The 23,208-nt window shown below is 43.7% G+C and overlaps 1 protein-coding gene across 4 annotated transcripts in view; it reads left to right on the top strand.

Annotated features, from left to right (window-relative positions):
* Positions 1-23,208, top strand: part of CEP89 (centrosomal protein 89) — a 67,771-nt gene that overhangs the window by 18,312 nt on the left and 26,251 nt on the right. For all 4 annotated transcript variants that reach the window (XM_073659753.1, XM_073659754.1, XM_073659756.1 and 1 more), the window contains 7 exons: positions 3,503-3,553; positions 4,089-4,172; positions 8,494-8,597; positions 9,162-9,277; positions 10,251-10,431; positions 15,286-15,453; positions 19,938-20,079. In XM_073659753.1, coding sequence (XP_073515854.1) covers positions 3,503-3,553; positions 4,089-4,172; positions 8,494-8,597; positions 9,162-9,277; positions 10,251-10,431; positions 15,286-15,453; positions 19,938-20,079 — 846 coding nt within the window. The remainder of the gene's footprint in view (positions 1-3,502; positions 3,554-4,088; positions 4,173-8,493; positions 8,598-9,161; positions 9,278-10,250; positions 10,432-15,285; positions 15,454-19,937; positions 20,080-23,208) is intronic.

Genomic DNA, 23,208 nt, shown 5'->3' with positions numbered 1-23,208 from the left:
ACTTTGAATGGAGGGGGTTGATTATAAAAACTGTGTTGTTTTTTTTTTAAAACAAATATATATATATTTTTTTTTTTTACTATTATTTTTAATTAAATTTCATAAGTCATGGCCAAAAGTGTTGGCACCATTGTAAGTATTGCTCCCAGATCATTGTTACAATTACACATGTTTTGTTATGCACATGTTTATTTCCTTTGTGTGTATTGGAACAACACAAAAAAACTGAGAAAAAAGGCAAATTGGACATAATTTCACACTAAACCCAAAAAATGGGCCGGACAAAATTGTTGGCACCCTCAACTTAATATTTGCTTGCACCCTTTGGAATAAATAACTGCAATCAGTCGCTTCATGTAACCATCAGCTTCTTACTCCTCAGCTGGAATCTTGGACTCTTCTTACAATCTGCTCCAGGTCTCTCATATCTGAAGGCGTCTTCTCCCAACAGCAATTTTAAGATCTCTCCCCAGGTGATCGATGGGATTTAGATCCTTACTCATTGCTGCCACTTCAGAACTCTCCATTGCTTTGTTTCCATCCATTTCTGGGGGCTTCATGAAGTATGTTTGGGGTCATTGTCCTACTGGAAGACCCATGGCCTAGGACGCAAACCCAGCTTTCTGACACTGGGCACTACAGCAACCCAAAATCCTTTTGGTAATCTTCAGATTTCATTTCATGATGCCTTGCATCATGCCACAGGCAGCTAGATAATCCCAAAACATCTTTGAACCTCCAGCATAATTGACTGTTGGCACTGTGTTTTCTTTGTAGGACTCATTACGTTCTCATTAAACAGTAGAATGATGTGCTTTACCAAAAAGCTCTATCTTGGTTTCATCTGTCCACAAGACGCTTTCCCAGAAGGATTTTGGCTTACTTGCATACATTTTGGCAAACTGCAGTGTGAGCAGTGGGGTCCTCCTGGGTCTCCCTGCTATAGAGTTTCATTTCATTCAAATGTGGACGGATAGTTTGCGCTGATGCACCCTGAACCTCCAGAATAGCTTTAATTTCTATGGACCTTGATTGGGGCTGCTTATCCACCATCCAGACTATCCTGTGTTTGCAACTTTTTTATAAATTTTTCCCTGCCATCTACGTCCAGGGAGATTAGCTACAGTCATGGGTTGTAAACTTCTTAATTATGTTGCTCCATGGACAAAGGAATATCTCTGGAGATGGACTTGTAACCTTGAGATTGTTGATATTGTTCAACAATTTTGGTTCTCAATCCTCAGACAGTTCTCTTCTCCTCTTTCTGTTCTCCATGCTTAGTTTGGCACACACAGACGCACAATGCAAAGATTGAGTCAACTTCTCCCTTTTTTATCTGGTTTCAGGTGTGATTTCCATATTGCCCACACCTGTTACTTGCCACAGGTGAGTTTGAATGAGCGTCACATGCGTGAAATAAAGTTGTTTACCCACAATTTTGGGGTTTTGTGTGAAATTATGTCCAATTTGTCTGTTTTCCTCTTTTTTTTTTTCTTTTTTGTTGTTGTTGTTCCAATACACATTAAGGAAATAAACAAAAAATTGTATAATTGCAATAATCTTCTGGGATAAATACTTCATTTTCTGGAACAATTTCAAGGGTGCCAACACTTTGGGCCCTGACTGTATGTGTTTGTATGTGGCTTGTGCTTTAATTCACTTGACAGATTAAATAAAAATAAGCACTAAATTAGGCGGCGAGTTGTTACTTAAGTCGTCGGCGCAGGAGTCTTGCTTTCAAGACGTCTTCCCATCTCTCTGTGACTGATGAAGCTCGGTGAACTGTGATTGAGACTTCTGGAGCTGTAAGCCGCGCACGTCACCGCGCCACCTTCTGATTCCTTCTGACAGCTGATCCCGCTCCGGTCTCCCCCGTGGGACATCGCTCCAGACTTAAGAACATTTCAGAGTCAATTTTCCTCCTTAATCGGAAGGCTGAGCTGTGAACTAGTATTTCGACAGAGTAAAATAAAAAAAAAAGATTTATTTAGTTTTTTGGAAAGATTTCAGACGTCGGGAACAAAATTTCTCTGCGCCGCAGCAAAGAGCGGCTGTGAAATTTTGCAGATGGTGACGTTCTGTTTCCTTAGCACTTGAACTACAGACTATTCTTGCATTGCAGTTATCACATCTTAAATGGATCATCTCATGGACTGCATACAGTATATCACTTAGTCACAGTGTAATTGGGGTCCAGCTTCTGAGACCCTAACCCTACCCACTGAGCTAATTCCATGCACTTCCATAGAAAACTGATGGATCCTATTAACATATAATGCTTTTCCTGTAAGAATAGTGCTGTCAAATACATTATTCACGTCATCGAAATCACCAGGCTATCCAATATAAAGTACTCAAATGTGTCTAAAAGGGTAGAGATGGAGGGACACACACAAACAAAAATGCTGCTGCTATATAGTTTGTGCATCTCACTCCGGTGTTGGATTCACAGTTACACTGCTCAGTACTTCTTTATAATGTCCTCCATAATGCAGCTTTTTAGTAAGTGATTTGTCTCGTCCTAGTGCTGGATTCACAGTTACGCTGCTCTGTGCTGTTGTATAGTGTCCTCCGTGCTGCAGCTTTTTACTAAGTGATTTATCTGACTCTAGTGCTGGATTCACAGCTACACTGCTCAGTACTGCTGTATAGTGTCCTACATGCTGCAGCTTTTTAGGATGTGATTTATCTCACTTTAGTGCAGGATTCACAGATACACTGCTCAGTAGTGCTGTATAGTGTCCTCCATGCTGCAGCTTTTCAGTAAGCGATTTGTCTTGACCTAGTGGTAGATTCACAGCTACACTGCTCAGTACTGCTGTATAGTGTCCTACATGCTGCATCTTTTTAGGATGTGATTTATCTCACCTTAGTACAGGATTCACAGATACATTGCTCAGTAGTGCTGTATAGTGTCCTCCATGCTGCAGCTTTTCAGTAAGCGATTTGTCTTGACCTAGTGGTAGATTCACAGCTACACTGCTCAGTACTGCTGTATAGTGTCCTACATGCTGCAGCTTTTTAGGATGTGATTTATCTCACTTTAGTGCAGGATTCACAGATACACTGCTCAGTAGTGCTGTATAGTGTCCTCCATACTGCAGCTTTTCAGTAAGCGATTTGTCTTGACCTAGTGGTGGATTCACAGTTGCACTGCTCAGTACTGCTGTATAGTGTCCTCCATGCTGCTGCTTCTGAACATGTGTTACACAGACAGGAGAGCAGGAATCCCTCATGTCTGTGTGTGCTGTGTATGGGAGACTTCATAGCAACCAGTCTACACCCAGTAGCTCAGAGACAACTGAAAAAATAGAAGTAGAGCCTGCAGAGGGAAAAATTGGGAAAAATGCAGCATACAAGTCCTATAATGGCCAGATCCTTACAATTCACTCTCGCTCTATATGTAAATATGATTGTTATATTTTAAGAATGCAATGTAACGTAGCCGATCATTTATTTTACACCCTTCTGTTAAATTTGTTCCATTTCTTCTGGGTTTCAGAATATGAGGAGCGGTGGATTACCTTCCAGAGGACCTCCACCACCGTGGCTCGTAAGTTGTTTTTTTTTTTGTCTTATGGGTGCAGGTGAAAACGCGTCCAGGTTGCCGTCCACCTGTGACTCCTATTACAGAGGAAGAAGGGGGAAGACCATTTAATTTTTGCTGAAACCCTGTTTTTCCCTTCATCCCCCTGAACAACCCATCATGTTATTGGAAGGGCAGGAACCGGCAACCTTTCCATTGACCTTTCCACAACTTGATATTGAATTTTTGCCGTTTCAGGTCCAAAAATCTCTAATATCCTCCGTTTACTTTTGAGGATTTTTTTTTTTTTAACCCCCTTGTTGCAGCGCTTTTATTTTTCATATTGCACAGCGATTTTTTTTTTAAATTATTTTATTTATTTATTTATTTATTTTTTTTTTTGCAGTATTTTCTTTCCATCCAATTCGAGGTGACACGACTCAGGTTTAATTTACTTTTTTTTTTTTTTTTTTTAGCAGATGGCTCATATGAAATCTTAGACTTGGACAGGTTTAATTCACCCGTTAGCTTCTAGTCATTCATTTCTTTCTTTCTTCTGCAGTTGGATATGAAATATTTGTCACCGTTGTTACTCGCCTACGAAGACCGAATTAATGAGAAGGATAACCTGATCCTGGCTTTTGAGGTGAGCCATGATTTACTTGCATGAATGAAGTTTAGGTTACTTTTCTAAATTTAGAGACTTATTTTCAAACATTAGGTAATTGCTGAAAGGGAACCTGTCGAATGATTTTGGCCGCCGCCACCTGACCGCTCCTCTTCTGCACTTTCTAAAAGTCTCCATAGTAGCTCGAGCAGACCCCTCATCTTGCTAAAAAAAAAAAAAAAAAAAAAAAAAAAGTTTACTACCCGTGCGCCATGTGTAAGTTACCAGTTTACTGTCAAGGACAAGGAGACACTTGAGCCTCTTGGTTGGACTTGATTGACATTGTTGAGGACAAGGGTTGGGATGACGTGCTACAGGTCAGGTGGTGACAATTTGGGATGCTAAAAGCAGGTTCCTTTTTAAAGATCAGATAGGATAGGTGATATCTTCTCAACCCAAAAGAGAACGGGCATCTGAAAATTCCTGTCTGAACGGAGCAAAACACCTCCTCTTCATATGGGATCACCGGAGATGGCCAAGAGCTTCGCTCGTCACCTTCTTTTTCAGGATCCGGTTGGATTCCAGAGGTCAGATCCATAGCCATTCGGGAAGTTATATCCTATCCTGTGGATAAGAAATAACTTCCCAAACTTGATACAACCCCTTTTTAAATAAGAACAATGAAATTTTATTCCGTCTAGGAAAAGCTCAGTGTCTTGGATGGCCCAATGCGACTGCCACTTGCCAGCGAAAGCCACATTTAACTACAGGGACAAATGGGCACACCGGTTGTTGTCCTTGGCTGATTGTGACAGACGCAACCTCGGCGCCAGAAAGCTAACACATTGTGTTTTTAGCTTTCGGAGAATTGAGCATCAGCAGATAACGGCGCAGACCGGTCTGTGCTGCACACGGCTCGTAACTCTGCAGCAAAAGACAGAGCATCCTGCTTTATCTCCAGGGCTATAAGATGTTAAGTGATTCTACATCGCCGGCTGCCATACTGAATACAGGAGATAGAGAAGGATAGATACTGGTCATGGCTAGTCCTTGCTGCTATGTAGATTATTGTGCCCACTCATCCACTCCACAATAATCGTTTTTCTATTTGACGGTGCACTTCAAATACTCGCAAGCTGAAAATTGTGTGCACAGTTCTGGAAATGACTTTTTTTCTTCGCCTTCGTTGGTGATTATTCTCATCTGTTACGCAAGCAAATTCCTTCGAGCCTACTTGTTTTCATACATATTAATGGCCGGCAGGGAGGGTTTACAAGGTAATTTCCCTGCGCAGGCAGCAGCATGGCCGATGTGTTGTCAGAAGCCTGGTAACTAGCATTGCCTTACCAGATACCCCGGTGAACCTTATCCAACTGGCTGCAACCAAATAAACATAAAGACTGTGAAGATGCTTACTTGTTTCATAAAGGACCCCCTACAGTTAAGATTAATGTGTGCTGAACCTGCTGATTTCAGCGGGACTGCTTGACCATCTAATTATTACCATTGTTAAGGACATACTTGGAGTTGTAGATCCATGCGATACAATTGCATATGGGGCTGACCTGATATTGCAATTGATCGCTGTACTAAGCTTGGTGCTGTATAGATGTACTGATGGTGTCTCTGGACCTGCATTCATGTACTGACGGTGGTTCTGGCTCTGCATTCATGTACTGACGGTGGTTCTGGCTCTGCATTCATGTACTGACGGTGGTTCTGGCTCTGCATTCATGTACTAATTATGGTTCTGGTGCCGCACTCATGGCCTGATGATGGTTCTGGAGCTGCATTCAAGTGCTGAAGGTGGTTCTGATCTTGTACCCATGTAGCAATCCATAACGTGCTCCATGGCTATGTTGAAACTTACAAATCCTCAAAACTTAGAGGTTTGAGATTATGAGGAGGAGGATTTGGTGAGTTTCTGCTCCAAAAACTCAGTTTAAGTTAGCTTGTGATTATTTTTCTTTTTTTATTTTATTTTTTTTTAGCAGAAACTCTCCAAATCCTCAAAACTCTGTTCTAGTGATGTATTAATGTACTAACGGTGGTTCTGGAGATGTATTTGTGTAATTACCCCTTTAATTTTTTTTTTGCCGCTTTCAGGATTGTTTAATATGGCAATGTGGTCCTTGGACTAAAAAATGTTGCGTACTCCTGATCTAATGCGTCGTCCTGGCTCTCTCTTGACGGATGATGTCAGGTTAGGGAAGGATTAAATAATGGCACCTATTCATTCTGTTGCAGCTGCCAGAGGTGTCTGATAAGGTCTTACTCCAACTTCCCCAATGAAAACGGGAACGCTCGGCCAAACCGAGGGTGATGGGAGAGGGCTGTTCTCTCCCACGCAAAAATGAAGCAGACTTTGCGTAAGATCTGCTGCGTTTCACACTGCACGCGTTTCAGGTGCTGCAAAAAAATATCTGCAGCGTAAAATTGATGAGCTGTCAATTTTTTTTTTTCGGTGGATGCCACGGCCAAATTTCACGAAGGTGGAAATATACGGCTCCACCACACCTTCCTTGCAATAATATTGCTGCCGGACCTCCGCTGCAGATACGTGGGAATGTAGGCGAAAGGTTTTCTATTTGCTGCCTTATCATCCACGGTCAGAGGGTACGGTAACAACAGCAGCTTGATCTCCGACCTTATCCACCCTTGGAGAAAACGGCAATGTTAGCATATCTGTGGTCAAACTCCGCGGTCTGTGTGCCGGAGCTCTCTGCCTGGAAATAGGAGATGGTTGTCCCATGCTATCTTTCCATTTTCGGTGTATTGTCTATGGACCGCTCTACACTAGACCTAAACCTTTTATTTATTTTTTTCTTTAATGCCCAAATTGACTTGGCAAAAGAATAAATTTTGCATGGATCAACTATTTCTGAAATATTGTTTTACTCACGGTCCTCTGTGACTTCCTCCAGGAGCCATTGCATCTCACCTGCAGATAGACAGCTGGAGTGGGTTGGCACCAACCCTGCACATTTTACAGCAGATGGCTGCACTTTTTGGCTGCGCAGTGACATCTGGCGGAACAAGTTGAAAAGACAGAGCATGCATAGTTTTGCTAAATTATTTTTTTGGGGGGATACTTTACACGATGAAGATGCCGCTATTGCAGATACAATCTACAGTATACAGTCCCACTTATGTTCTACTGGTAATTAATCCAGAAATGTCAGTGTTTTCACAGGTTCCCTGTAGTAGTTAAGGGGTTAAAAGCCCCGTCTCCAGTTATTTACAGCTCTAGAAGTGTCGGTGGGGGGCTTCTGAGATGTTTCCGTTTCTCCTCTTGTGGATCTATAGAAGCTAATAACGTGGAAATGACTTGAGGTTCATGAGCTTGAAAGCCTCTCATTGATAAAATTGTGCCATCAGGATTCCAGTTATAATGGTTTTCTTTTTCCACCTCAACGAGGATGATGAGGCCCCAAAATACACTCGGATGAAATATTCAGATTGCGGCGTACCTTCACATTGTACTCGTGAGCCATTTGCACTAGTGTGGATATTTTATATATCTGGTTTGAGCACTCATGTAGCATATCATCTGACATGTTATGGATTGCTATATGTGTAGGAGATTAGAACCACTGTCAGTAGTGAATCCATCACCAGAACCACCGGCAGTACATGAATGCTGCACCAGAACCACCGGCAGTACATGAATGCTGCACCAGAACCACCGGCAGTACATGAATGCTGCACCAAAACCACCGGCAGTACATGAATGCTGCACCAGAACCACCGGCAGTACATGAATGCTGCACCAGAACCACCGGCAGTACATGAATGCTGCACCATAACCACCGGCAGTACATGAATGCTGCACCAGAACCACCATCACTCAAACATGGCATTTTTAAAAAAAATTGTTAAGCCATATTGATAACGTAAGATGCCATTTATATGTTGTCATTGGGTAACTTTTCCATAGACCTATTTTTTTTTAAATCGGAAGATCTCTTGCAGTTCTCCTACACCAATAAAGGGGATATGTACAAAATACATTTTGTACATGTTTTCTTTAATTTTGAGGTGTATTTTTGCCTTTTTTCAAATAATTTTTAGACTCCAGGAAGCTTGTACACCTCCACGTGTTCCTCTGCAAAGCCAAAATGCAACATGCGTGAAGACTGGAGAACAGATCTGAATATGGACGATCTGATTAATGCTTTCTAGAGGTCATTCGAAGTTGTGGAGTCCGACTGACCCTGGGTGCAATGACTGCTGTTTTTGAAGTACAATGTGTAAACCCAGTCTTTAGGGCAAAGAGGTCTTCTCATGATCATGTATGGTGTGATTTCCCGATTTTAGTTTTTTTGATTTATTTCTTTTTGTTTTCTCCCATCCTGATTAGGAGGAAATGAAAACATTCAGAATGAGAGTTAAAGTCGTCATCGGGGAGAATGAAAAATTACACCAACTTTTGAAACGGGAACACCCTGTTTCTAATAAGGAGTGGTAATTCTATAGTATATCTTTCTAAATATATGTAATATGTGCATATACGCCTCAACATTGAAATTGCAACGCCAAGAAGGAAAAGCCGTGGAATGATGGAAATCGCAGGATGACGATGTCACTGATCTGCAAATGATGAAAAAATGGAATCAAAATTTTTGAAAGCCTCTCTATATCTTCAGTCGGGGCAGAAATCCCAGCACTATCACTGGGGTTATTAATGGTCGTCTGAGGAAGGTTCTGCCGCTGAATGCACTTGGGCAAATCATCAAGATCCGCTGCTGGCAGCTCCTTTGTAATCACCGACCAATGATGTCCCAGATGCGGAGACAAGTCTGGAGACACTGCAGGCCTCATGCTGCCCGGTGTTTCCGTGTTGATAGACGGCTCCTGGGACACTTTGGAGAAATGGTTGCACCACTGGTTCCACGACCAAATCAATGTAACGCCGAGATATTGCTGCACCTGGAATAAAAACTAGAGGGGTCCGGTCTCATTTTTAGGAGACAAAAAAAAAAAAAATTATGATAATTTACCATTGTTAATTTTCACCTCTCATTTTAGGGAGCGACTGCAAGCTCATCATAAACTCCTCCAGGAGGAGAACAGTATTTTGACAGAGAGACTAGAGGTGCAAGAAGGAAAATGCCGAGAGACTCACGCCCAACATGTCCAGGAAGGTGAGATTACCTGCCCTAGATTTCCGTGGCTCTGGCGTGGCAGCTATTAGACTTCTTGCGTGGGGCTCTGATACTTTGCACCATGTATATCACTCACAGTCGACACAAAGGTATTCCAATATCTTAAGTCATCACCTATTCCCAGGATAGATGATTACTTACTGATCGTTTTGGGGGGGGGGGGCCATTTATGCTATGTCCAAAAATCACAAGAATGGGGGTCCTGAGTCTCCTTTTTGAACCTAATCTGTAGTTGTGCTCCTCTATGGGACGGACAGAGATCGCTTCCACTGGGTAAGTAGCTTGCAATTTCGATACCACTACTGGACCATCGCTTTTCAAATGCTACAAATCCTATAAAAACAACACGGATCGGCACCTTTCCAGCGATCTCGGTGCCGTGTCTCCCAAGCGGTCACGTGAAAGCAGGAGCCACTTTTAGCGAGTAAATATGAGGGTCCCAAATGGTGAACCACCCCCTAAAATGTGACTTTTAACTCCTTCTGCAATGTACCCAGAGGCTGTAGAAGGCAAACTGTTTGCAAAATTTTTAATAAAAACCCCTAGAGCAAGAAAGTTCCCAGTGCCTGAACTTGCACAAGTAATTTGTGCAAATGCAGCCTGAAAATCAGATTTTTACATTCTCCTGCCGATTTTTTTTTATTTTTGCATCTTTAAGACATAAATCCAATTTACTTATCTGCAGAAGAGCCGACTTCAAGTGTCGTGATATTGATTATGTGGCCAATTATCAAACAGCTTGCATGCAGATGCTCGGAGGTGGTTTTAATGGCGCCATCCGTCTTCAGCTCATGCTTGTTACTTGCAAGCCGCCTTAGGAAAACGGATGCAAATAGACATTTGCATTGCAAGGCCGAGCTATTGATTACAGGAATTTATGCCGTAAAGTGACCTTGTCATGTACCACGCGGCAGTCGCCATAGATTAACATAAATATTCCTCCCGCTCGCAGCCTCCCAATTAACCAAGCAGCTAATGGTTTTGGAATCTACAAAGCGGAGTCAAGAGGAAGAATTGTCAGAATTTCAGAAGCAGCAGGAAGTTTTACGCTCCAAGTACAACGAGCTGAAAGCGAACATGGATGGCAGAGTCGCCGCCGAGGACCACGTTGCCATGGTGAACGAATTAAAAAGGTACAGCTCCTCGCCCCATGTAATGAGCAGTAACATCTCCCATCAACACTTATTCACTTTGCACTGGCGCGCCGAGCAGATCAGCTTCACAAAGGGGGATCAAGGGTCGGAAATGATTCCACTGTAATGGCTGACCGGAATAGCAAAGCCTTTCAGATTTGGCTCTTCAAGCATCCGAGACACATATCCAATTTCCTATTATCTGCCCCTAATCAGTCATTAGTGCTGGAAGCTTTCTGTTCACTAGACCACAATGTTTGCACCGATGAGACATCCACTCATCAGGGAAGAGAGAACTGATTGCAGCAACACTTTTTATATTTGTCCTGATGTCATGTTTACATCAATTAAAGGGGTATTCTGAGTTTAGACACTTAGGCAAGGGCTATACGATGACATGTGTCACACGACAGCAATCTCAGAAAAGTTGCACCACTATTTTAGACCTGTGATTCTGCAGGAAATTAAAACGGTCACGTGCAACTTGCATTGAAGCCTATGGAAAGTGTGATGCTTACAACAAACGACAGAGAAATCCGACACATTTGGAAACATTTGCGACTCTGAAATTGCAACATTGGATGTAATGACAGAGTCACCCAACACATGTTGCCATGTAGCCCCCAGCCTTATTCACAGGAGATTTCATCAATGATTGTCAGAACTTCGAGATCTAAACATATCTCTTGAGCAGGGATGTCAAACTCAAATACACAGAGGGCCAAAATTAAAAGCTTGGACAAAGTTGCGGGCCGACCTTGATATTTAAAAAAAATGTCTACAATTGAGGACGTTTTTCCTTATCAAACATAACAATGAATCTGTTCATATGGAAACAAACTTAAAGGGGTTGTCCCACGAACAAGTATATTTTAATTAATAGATCTTAGAATAAAATATTGAAATAATGTAATGTGTTATGTAAGAGCAGTGAAAAGCATATGGCCCAATATAAATATGTAATAACAAAGGATAAAAAAACTTGAATAATACAGATAATAAAGTATGATGCAAACAAAACTGCCCCCAAACACAGTAAGACACTCCCACAATGAATTCCTCCACAGTACCCTCCACACACGATATGATGACCCTACTGTACCCTCCCTCTCAATATCCCACAGCAAAGTATTGTGACCTCAACGCAGTATGATGCCCCAACTGTGAGCCTCACACAGCCATCCATACAGTATAATTGCCACAAAAAGTGCTCCATACAGTATTATGGGCACCACATAGTCCTCCGTACAGTATAATGGCCCCATATAGTGCTACATACAGAATAATGGGCCCCACATAGTCCTCCATACAGAATAATGGCCCCACATAGTCCTCCATACAGAATAATGGGCCCCACATAGTCCTCCATATAGTATAATGGCCCCCTAGTGCTCCATACGATATATATGCGCCCCCATAGTGCGCCATACAGAATAATGGGCCCCACATAGTGCTCGATACGGTATAAATGCCCCCCATAGTGCTCCATACGGTATAATGGCCCCACATAGTGCTCCATACAGAATATTGGGCTCCACATAGTGCTCCATACGGTATAAATGCCCCCCATAGTGCTCCATACAGTATAATGGCCTCACATTTAAAAAAAAAAAGCAAACCTCACCCCTGCCGGTTCCCCCGCTGCTCCGGTCTCTTCATGGTGTCTTCAGATCCTCTGCACACCTCGGTACCGCGGGCGCATGGTAATGACGTCATTGCTCCCGCTGCGCTGAGACGTCAGACACAGAGGGGGAATTATGGGAGAGGGAATGTCTCCTCCATCATTGCTTTCAGTGGGCCATATATACTTGGGGGACCTGCCCGGCATTGGGGGCCAAATATACTCACCCAGCGAGTCAGATTTTGACATATGTGGTTTAGAGCAAGGATTTCCCCGGCAGTGAATGGAAAGCATTCCATTACCAAAAGTCCTGAAATGTTATTAAGGATTCTTTTAAAATAACCTTCAGTATTACTAGCATACAAATGTAATTTTTAATACATTTTTGCTTCCATGTGCTGCTGGGGCTAGGCTCTGAATAGGATCAATCTCCTTCCCCCCCCGGCAGCCTCTTACTTCCCCTTCCAAATGAGTCTTCTCAGCTATACTGAGGCTCTGCTCCTTTCTTTATAAGCATCTAACTTGCTGAACATTGCCTGTTCTCAAGCAGCAGCAGAGGCACCTAGACGGATTGTCAGAAGTAGGGTCGGAGCGTTGTTTCTTTGCCGGGAGTAGAGACACGTCCTTGTCCCTGTTCCTACTGCATGCAGAGAGGCGGGCTTTCAGTTTAGGGTAGGCAAGTTATTGGGAAAACAGCCGGAGCAATGAATGCTGGGAAGTAAGGAAAAGGGAAGTTCCGGCACCTATGGTGCTGGTAATATGCTGATGCATTTGACCATTGAAATGGCGTGGGTGGCAAGTTAGAGCAGGCTAATTGGGACTGTTTGTGGACATGTTAGACTGGTATATGCACCAAAAGCAGCTTTATCTGCTCTAACCATAGGTGAAATTACAGCTACTCCTCAAAGAGAATCTATCATTTGCCATCAATGTGTATTCCTTTTTATTGCCTCTCTTCCCCGGAATCCGGCGATGTTTTTCTCTTTTTCCTGCTCCTCTCCAGTCCTGGGATATGGTCCCATCTTCTTTGCATATAAATGTAGTTTTTTTTTTTTTTTAGCCAAGTGGGTGTGGTCCTCAGCTCTATCCCACGCCCAGGTGGATAAAAAGACCAGATTTATATACAGGGAAGAAGGGGCCATATCTCGGGAACGGAGAGGCGCAGGAAGAAAAGAAAAACATCGCCGGACTCAGGAGAACAGCGGCATTTATGCCGGGTCAAAATATTACATATTTATGGCAAGTGACAGATCCTGTTAGATTCCGTAATCCATGGTGTTATGACTGAAGTAAACTTTTTAGACCTTTCTGATCAGCGCACATAGATCAACCCCCCCCCACAGGGGACTATAATGGCAGTCAGTCTGCTCCGGTCATGTTCCACTTGTGTTTTATCATCCCTCGTAATATCTTCTGGCTACAAATGATTCATTTGATGATTCATGCAGATGAAGGTCAGACGGAGCAGACAAAGCCGTACGTTGTGCAGAAAGTAAATGTAGCAGACGGCCGTGTCATCTGTGAATGAGCGATACCTCCGGTTCATCATCATTGGCCATCTCTCTTCTAGATGTTACCTGCCCGAAATATGGATTCTCAAAGCTGCTTGCCTGCTCTGCGGTGCAGAGTCTTAAAGGGATTTTTTCCCATCAACAAAGTTCATTTTAATCAATAGATCTTGGAATAATAATAACTTCCACAATTGGATGTGTTTAAATAAAATGTTCCTGTGCTGAGATAATCTTAGAAATATGCCCCTGCTGTGTACTGTGTAATGGCTGTGTCTGACCATACAGGAACATGGTCTGATCATACCACATCTCCTGGGCAGGAGAGGACGCAAAAGAGTATACAGACCTTACAGCACAGGGTCACAGCTGATTCTTTCTTTGAGGTTAAACATTGTTTAAAAACAGGCAGGGAAATGCTTTATCTCATAGAAAAAAATCAGCTGTGACCCTGTGCTGTAATGTCTGTAAAGTCTTTTGCTTCCTCCCCTGCCCAGGAGCTGTGGTATGATCAGACTGTGTTCTGTACACGGTCAGACACAGCCATTACACAGTACACAGCAGGGGCACATTTATAAGATTATCTCCGCACAGGAACATTTTATTTAAACACATCCAATTGAGAAACTTATTATTATTCCAAGATGTATTAATTAAAATCAACTTTAAAATTAACTTCTTTTGTGGGAAAACCCCTTTTAAGAGATGCTATGGTCTTCACCCTTTAAAGGGGTTGTCTGTCTCCTCTCACTTACACATTGGTAAGTGATTAGTGCTGAATACGCTGTGTCTACCTATAGCTGTCAGGATCGACAGACATCATAGGACAGGTGCACGGTACCTGCCGATCTGTTATTATGCTTGTGTGGCAGGTATGTGCAGACACCACCTTATCAGCACCCCCGACGTGGACATGAGCGGCACCTTACAACCCCCTTAAAGCCCTGAAGGAGGTGTGGAGTTTTCATCAGGAGGATCCTTTGTCTCCGCCGCTACCTCATTCTCTGATCGGCTGCAGCTGTGATGTCACGTTGACAGCAAGCTTAGTAGGCACAAGCAGTAGGGGGTCACTGATTGGCTGCAGCTCCACTGTGCTGGAAAAAAATAATTAAAGGGGGAGCAGAAGGTAAACCCGACTCGTTCTCAGGATCAGACCATAACAGTATATGCCATTACTTTATACTCTGTTTTAAAGGGGGGGGCGGCGCTGCGATGTAAAGGGGGGGGCGGCGCTGCGATGTAAAGGGGGGGCGGCGCTGCGATGTAAAGGGGGGGCGGCGCTGCGATGTGAAGGGAGGGGCAGCGCTGCAATGTAAAGGCAGCAACTTTTATTAGGCTCCTGCTGACTTTGCTGCAGTTTTCAGGGCATCTGATTACTCTCTGAGCAGTCATCTGTTTCATCATCTGGAATTACTAGCCGAGAGGTAGGAAGCAATCTCTTTCACGCTTCATTCTCAATCACCCAGACTGATTTCCTCTGAATCTTCTCCCCTGGTTTGATCTCTCCAGTATTAATGTCAATATTAGAGCAAGAAGCTCTTATTTCCACCATCCCCCTCCTCCTCCTCCTCCTCCTCCTCCTCCTCCTCCTCCTCCTCCATCAGGTCTTCACCACCGCAGGAGCATTGTGGATTAATGTGTTGCACGAAATTGAAATTCCTTCACAGAATAAAGAATGTTCCGGGTCCATTTTCGTTGCGTTCTCATTGTGCTCTTTTCTGGCAGACAACTTAAGCAGCAGCAGGAGGACGGCAAGAGAGACGGGGATGATCTGATCGGAAAGATCGCAGCTCTGCAGGCAGAGAAAAAGGCGCTGCTGCTCCAGAGGAACGACCTATCGGCAGACAACAAGATCCTCGAGGCGGAAATGGAGGCGACTAAAAAGTCTAAAAGGTTGGCATTGTTTAGGATTAGTAAATAATACTAAGTGTCCCCCCCCACACCCAAAAAAAACCAAAACCGTCCATGCCAAACTTATCACAAGTCTGGGGGGACAGCATATGACACGTGTGCCTGCTGTGTCTACACCCCCTTTTCTATGGCGTCCCTTGCTATGTTTATTTTGTTCCTTCTGAGAAGGTCCACCCGATGTGGCCAGAGCCGTAGACTGGAGCCTCTTTTATGTAGTGATTACCATCAATAATAATTGGCAGACTAGAAGCGGCTCCTTCTCACCAGAATTGGAGACAATAAAGGCCGTGGTGTAACTAGAGTCTGATGGGCCCCGGTGCAAAATTTGGACCTGGCCCCCACCCCCGCATGCTGCTCAGGTGTATGGGCCCTTGTAGTGTTCTAAATCCAATAAAGACATCTTTGCCCCCCTTTCACTATATAATAATGTCCCCCATCCTGGGCCCCTCCCTATACATACATACATACATACATACATACATACATACATATTTACACATATATGTACAGTACAGACCACAAGTTTGGACACACCTTCTCATTTAAAGATTTTTCTGTATTTTCATGACTATGGAAATTGTACATTCACACTGAAGGCATCAAAACTATGAATTAACACATGTGGAATTATATACTTAACAAAAAAGTGTGAAACAACTGAAAATATGTCTTATATTCTAGGTTCTTCAAAGTAGCCACCTTTTGCTTTGATGACTGCTTTGCACACTCTTGGCATTCTCTGGAGGAGCTTCAAGAGGTAGTCACCGGAAATGGTCTTCCAACAATCTTGAAGGAGCTCCCAGAGATGCTTAGCACTTGTTGGCCCTTTTGCCTTCACTCTGCGGTCCAGCTCACCCCAAACCATCTCGATTGGCTTCAGGTCTGGTGACTGTGGAGGCCAGGTCATCTGGCGTAGCCCCCCATCACTCTCCTTCTTGGTCAAATAGCCCTTACACAGCCTGGAGGTGTGTTTGGGGTCATTGTCCTGTTGAAAAATAAATGATGGTCCAACTAAACGCAAACCGGATGGAATAGCATGCCACTGCAAGATGCTGTGGTAGCCATGCTGGTTCAGTATGCCTTCAATTTTGAATAAATCCCCAACAGTGTCACCAGCAAAGCCCCCCACACCATCACACCTCCTCCTCCATGCTTCACGGTGGGAACCAGGCATGTAGAGTCCATCCGTTCACCTTTTCTGCGTCGCACAAAGACACGGTGGTTGGAACCAAAGATCTCAAATTTGGACTCATCAGACCAAAGCACAGATTTCCACTGGTCTAATGTCCATTCCTTGTGTTCTTTAGCCCAAACAAGTCTCTTCTGCTTGTTGCCTGTCCTTAGCAGTGGTTTCCTAGCAGTTATTTTACCATGAAGGCCTGCTGCACAAAGTCTCCTCTTAACAGTTGTTGTAGAGATGTGTCTGCTGCTAGAACTCTGTGTGGCATTGACCTGGTCTCTAATCTGAGCTGCTGTTAACCTGCGATTTCTGAGGCTGGTGACTCGGATAAACTTATCCTCAGAAGCAGAGGTGACTCTTGGTCTTCCTTTCCTGGGGCGGTCCTCTTGTGAGCCAGTTTCTTTGTAGCGCTTGATGGTTTTTGCAACTGCACTTGGAGACACTTTCAAAGTTTGCCCAATTTTTCAGACTGACTGAGCTTCATTTCTTAAAGTAATGATGGCCACTCGTTTTTCTTTACCATAATACAAATTCTAACAGTCTATTCAGTAGGACTATCAGCTGTGTATCCACCTGACTTCTGCACAACACAACTGATGTTCCCAACCCCATTTATAAGGCAAGAAATCCCACTTATTAAACCTGACAGGGCACACCTGTGAAGTGAAAACCATTTCCGGTGACTACCTCTTGAAGCGCATCAAGAGAATGCCAAGAGTGTGCAAAGCAGTCATCAAAGCAAAAGGTGGCTACTTTGAAGAACCTAGAATATAAGACATATTTTCAGTTGTTTCACACTTTTTTGTTAAGTATATAATTCCACATGTGTTAATTCATAGTTTTGATGCCTTCAGTGTGAATGTACAATTTTCATAGTCATGAAAATACAGAAAAATCTTTAAATGAGAAGGTGTGTCCAAACTATTGGTATATATGTATGTATCTATATCTCTCTCCACCATCCTGGGCCCCTCCCATGTATATAAATCCCCCATCCGGGTATATATATCCCCCATCCTGGTATATATACACAGTGGGACAAAAAGTATTTAGTCAGCCACCAATTGTGCAAGTTCTCCCACTTAAAAAGATGAGAGGCTTGTAATTGACATCATAGGTCGACTTCAACTATGAGAGACAAAATGAGAAAACAAATCCTGAAAATCAATTGTCTAATTTGGAAAGAATTTTTTTCAAATTTTGGTGGAAAATAAGTATTTGGTCAATTACAAACAAGCAAGATTTCTGGCTCTCACAGACCTGTAACTTCTTCTTTAAGAGGCTCCTCTGTCCTCCACTCATTACCTGTAGTACTGGCACCTCAAACAGTCACACTCCAAACTCCACTATGGTGAAGACCAAAGAGCTGTCGAAGGACACCAGAAACAGAATTGTAGCCCTGCACCAGGCTGGGAAGACTGAATCTGCAATAGGCAAGCAGCTTGGTGTGAAGAAATGGAAGCAATAATTAGGAAATGGCAGACATACAAGACCACTGATAATCTCCGTCGATCTGGGGCTCCACACAAGATCTCACCCTGCGGGGTCAAAATGATCTCGAGAACGGTGAGCAAAAATCCCAGAACCACATGGAGGGACTTAGTGAATGACCTGCAGAGAGATGGGACCAACGTTACACAGGCTATCATCAGTAACACACTACTCCGCCAGGGACTTAGATCCTCCAGTGCCAGACGTGTCCCCCTGCTTAAGCCATTACATGTCCGGGCCCGTCTGAAGTTTGCTAGAGAGCATTTAGATGATCCAGAAGAGTATTAAGAGAATGTCATATGGTCAGATGAAACCAAAGTAGAACTGTTTGGTAAAAACCCAACTCGGCGTGTTTGGAGGTTTGGAGGAGAAAGAATGCTGCGTTGCATCCAAAGAACACCATACCTACTGTGAAGCATGGGGGTGGCAACATCAATGCTTTGGGGCTGTTTATCTGCCAAGGGACCAGGACAACTGATCCGTGTACATGAAAGAATGAATGGGGCCATGTATCTTAAGATTTTGAGTGCAAACCTCCTTCCATCAGCAAGGGTATTGAAGATGAAACGTGGCTGGGTCTTTCAGCATGACAATGATCCCAAGCACACCGTCAGGGCAACGAAGGAGTGGCTTCGTAAGAAGCATTTCAAGGTCCTGGAGTGGCCTAGCCAGTCTCCACATCTAAACCGTATAAGAAAACCTTTTGGAGGGAGTTGAAAGTCCGTGTTGCCCAGCGACAGCCCCAAAACATCACTGCTCTAGAGGAGATCTGCATGGAGGAATGGGCCAACTTACCAGCAACAGTGTGCGCCAACCTTGTGAAGACTTACAGAAAACATTTCACCTCTGTCATTGCCAACAAAGGATATATAACAAAGTATTGAGATGAACTTTTGTAATTGACCAAATACTTATTTTCAACCAAAATTTGAAAAAAAATTTCTTTCCAAATCAGACAATGTGATTTTTCAGGATTTGTTTTCTCATTTCCGGCGTATGCGGTCTGTGAGCCACCTCAAGGTTTGACGACTTTAGGCTACAAATCCAGGCATGGAGAATTTTCTTCATTAAGGCTATGTGCCCACGTTGCATTTATGAAGCAGAAAATTTCTGCTGCATAAATGCAAGTCCTCTCCCAGAAAAACGCATGCGGAATTCCGCACGCGTTTATCGCGCATTTTTCGCGCGTTTATCACGCGTTTTCCACATGCGGAATTGCCTTGCGTTTTTTATGCATTGGACAAAGGCAATTCCGCTTGCGGAAACGCAAAATTAAATGACATGCTGCGGATTTTTGAACGCGGCATAAACGCTGCGGAAAAATCCGCAGCATGTGCATAGAACTTGCGGAATCCCATTGGGGACCATGGGGTGCGGATATACATGCGTTTACCCTGCGGAAATTCCGCAGCATATACGCTTGAAAAATGCTACGTGGGCACACAGCCTTAGTGCTTTTGCTTTATGTCATAGCACAGGGGGCACCGTGCCGTCATTCTTTACATCCGACCTGAAATTACGTGCCCTGGGGTTTTAATGCATGCAGTGAACACAGAACATTTAGTATTTATGCCATGCAGGGAATGATATCATTACATGCACCTCCACCGCCCGTGTAACCGGTTATTATATACCCAGTAACCTGACAATTAGGAATTTCAGCTTGACTTGCCGTCGGTAATTAAGCGGCTGGTGAATGTATAATGTAATGCATTGTGTTCATGGCAAGCAGCCCAGCCTCACATTACCGAATTGTGCCGCCACTCAGCCGTTTTATACGTATTTGTGCTTTCAGGAAGCTGCAGAGGAGGGTCGGCCAGCTAAAGCAGCAGCTGGAGGACTCCATGGAGAAGGAGGTGACGGCACATCAGTATCTGGCCAATCTTATAACCCTGGCGGAGAGCATCGCTGGGGAGAGAGACGAGCTCGTTAACATGGTGGGTAAAAAAAAAAAAAAAAAAAAAAAGGAGCACTCTGTTTTTAGCACATGATTGTCATTAATATGCATGAGACACGGGAACACAATTTGCATCCATCACACCAGTGCACTGTACCTTTTTAATAAAATTTTCTTTTTACTGCACATTTAGGACAATCACTTTTCGTTAGGAGGGTCCTCCATCAATCGGTTTGGCAGATAGTGTTTATTTTCCTTGCAGCGACACAACAGGGGAAATGAAGCATTACTCAAAGCCCAATTCAATCAGTGCATAAAGCCTCCTACAACAAAATGGGTGCATTGAAGTCACAAACTATTTTAGGGCACGACTTGTCTGCATGTCATTTAGGGTTTGCAATACACCGACATGTCGCAGTAACATGCAGCAAAATTTGCCTAAAGTTTATAGTCTGCGTCTTACGTAGTAACACAATCACATTTGCACTCTTTGAGCTTGTTCACACCTACATTTTTTGTCACATGTTTTTCAAGGGTAAAAAAAAAAGGTAGCACTTTACAGTACCAATTACCAAAAATGTTCAAATAATAAGATTAATGGCACTTCATACAATACATCCAACACATACTCTGGCTAGAAATTATCATCCAGAATAAAGAAGAGAAACATTGTGATTAAAATTAATCAATCTTTATTAGAAAACCAATATAAAAAATCTACCATAAAAAAAAAAAAAAAAAAATCAGAGTGCCTAGTATGAGGGATGCCACTATATTCCCCCTTGGAAGAAGCTAGTGGCGAAACGTGTGTTGGGATTTGGGGATGCCGCATGTATCCTTCCTGACCTCTCTTGCCTTATTGCTATTATCGTTCTTACAGGTAAAACGCTTAGGACTTGCTTTATATTCCTATATATGGGTTAAGTCCTAAACGTTTTACCTGTAAGAATGATAATAGCAAAAAGGCTAGAGAGGTCAGGAAGGATACGTGCGGTATCCCCACATCCCGACGCGCGTTTCACCACTAGCTACTTCCGGGGGGGAATATAGTGGCGTCCCTCATACTAGGCACTCGGAGATTTTTATTTATTTATTTTTATGATAGGGTTTTATATTGGTTTTCTGATTTTAATCCTAATTATTCTCTTCTTTACTCTGGATGATAAATTCTAGACAGAGTATGTGTTGGACTTTACAGTACCAGCAAAATGAATGAGCTCTTTTTTTTTTTTTTTTTTTTTTTTTTTTTTTTTTTTTGCAAATGAATGGGGTACAAAACAAAACAGGCATATGTTGCACTGAATTTTTCCTAAAATACCTGCTCCTTTTACGCAGCGTTTTTCTTGCCAAACACTCTGTTTTTTGGTGCAGAAAAAATCTGCTGCATATGTGCACATGCGCTTAGTGTGATTTGGCTGGGGAAAAAATGACAAAAATTTGCAATTGAGTTACATTAAATATGCTGGAAAATTCACTTTTTCACCCATTTCTATTCTCTGCGACTGCTGATGTCCCTTGATGTAACACCCTTGCATTCGCAATTACTGATCACAACATCATTTTTCTATCTTTTTGTCGCTCGACCAATGTCCCTGCTTTGGGGTGCAAAAAAAAAAAAAAAAAAACACGTTGCAAAATATCCTGCAACCGTCTTGAGCGGTATTTTTTATGCACACCGCGGATCCGCAAGTCCTTGATAAATGCAGCTGAACACGTCCGATAGACCATGGCATTATAGACGGCGGGCAGCGACTCCTGGCCCTGAGCCCCAGCAATCCCACTGACATTCTGCGCCCTGAACTTTGATGCTTTCTGATGTCTGCGCCTTCATATCTATTTTAAGGTTACCTAGAAGCTAAAACTATTTCCCTGTGGAAATCTTCCGAACGTAAAAGGCTCTCAGCGCAGATCCTTAGATGCCGAGACGATAAAAAGCACAGGAAGCCCGTCTCCCCCTGTGATATCGTCAGCATCAGCCGTACTCTGCTGAAGATGGATGGATAAAATGCCGGATTGTGAATTTCATACAGTTCGGTGCGGCTGCCGAATTCTTTGCATTTCTGGATTAATGGGTGCACGAGAATTTTTTTGAGTTTTTACATTGGCGCATTCAAGGAGTCATATTCCCTACCAATGGTGGACCTTGGAGGCTATTGCAATCCATTAGTACCCCACAATCATGTCTTGGGTTGACGATTGGGTGACGGAGTGAAGTCCCCTGATCTTACTGAACACCTACATGCCGCGGTCGTCTAAGGGGAGTAGTGCAGCAGTGTCGTCCTGCCGTATCCTCTCTGGTACACAAGTGGTTAAAGAAGTGATGGCGTCCGATATTCTTCTTCATTGTTTCCTATGACCACTGAATAATCCAGAATATGGGATTATCAGGGTGGTATTGTTATTATTGGTCTGCATCATCCTCATCATATGGATCTGGTTCCTCTCCCCCTTGCAGTTATGATATGGCGTCCTCACAAGCTGGTAGGTCACACCGTGCCGGCTGTCCGCATCTGTAATACTCTCCCCTCCAGGTCGGCTTTCATGATGACAAGATGAACTCAGCATTTTTGGAAAATTAATTCTATCAGGGTTTCAGAAGTGCTGCGGTGCTCATTGGTGTCTGGTGAGGGGAAAACCTCACACTGTATTTTCTGCTTTTCATACTGCGACATCACTGGGCGCCTTAGCCCTGCGCTGCGACATCACTGGGCGCCTTAGCCCTGCGCTGCGACATCACTGGGCGCCTTAGCCCTGCGCTGCGACATCACTGGGCGCCTTAGCCCTGCGCTGCGACATCACTGGGCGCCTTAGCCCTGCGCTGCGACATCACTGGGCGCCTTTCTGCGACATCACTGGGCGCCTTAGCCCTGCGCTGCGACATCACTGGGCGCCTTAGCCCTGCGCTGCGACATCACTGGGCGCCTTAGCCCTGCGCTGCGACATCACTGGGCGCCTTAGCCCTGCGCTGCGACATCACTGGGCGCCTTAGCCCTGCGCTGCGACATCACTGGGCGCCTTAGCCCTGCGCTGCGACATCACTGGGCGCCTTAGCCCTGCGCTGCGACATCACTGGGCGTCTTATCCCTGCACTGCGACATCATAGGACGCCTTAGCCCTGTCTTTCATGGCTAATGGCCAGGGGTAATTGTTGTCCGCAGTTCACCCCAGT

The sequence above is a fragment of the Phyllobates terribilis genome, unplaced genomic scaffold (genome assembly GCF_046119375.1).
Source record: "Phyllobates terribilis strain yellow unplaced genomic scaffold, ASM4611937v1 Scaffold_14__1_contigs__length_39327217, whole genome shotgun sequence".
Taxonomy (NCBI): Eukaryota; Metazoa; Chordata; class Amphibia; order Anura; family Dendrobatidae; genus Phyllobates; species Phyllobates terribilis.
The sequence above is the reverse complement of the archived record's forward strand: the minus strand, read 5'-3'. Positions and strand labels throughout refer to the sequence as shown.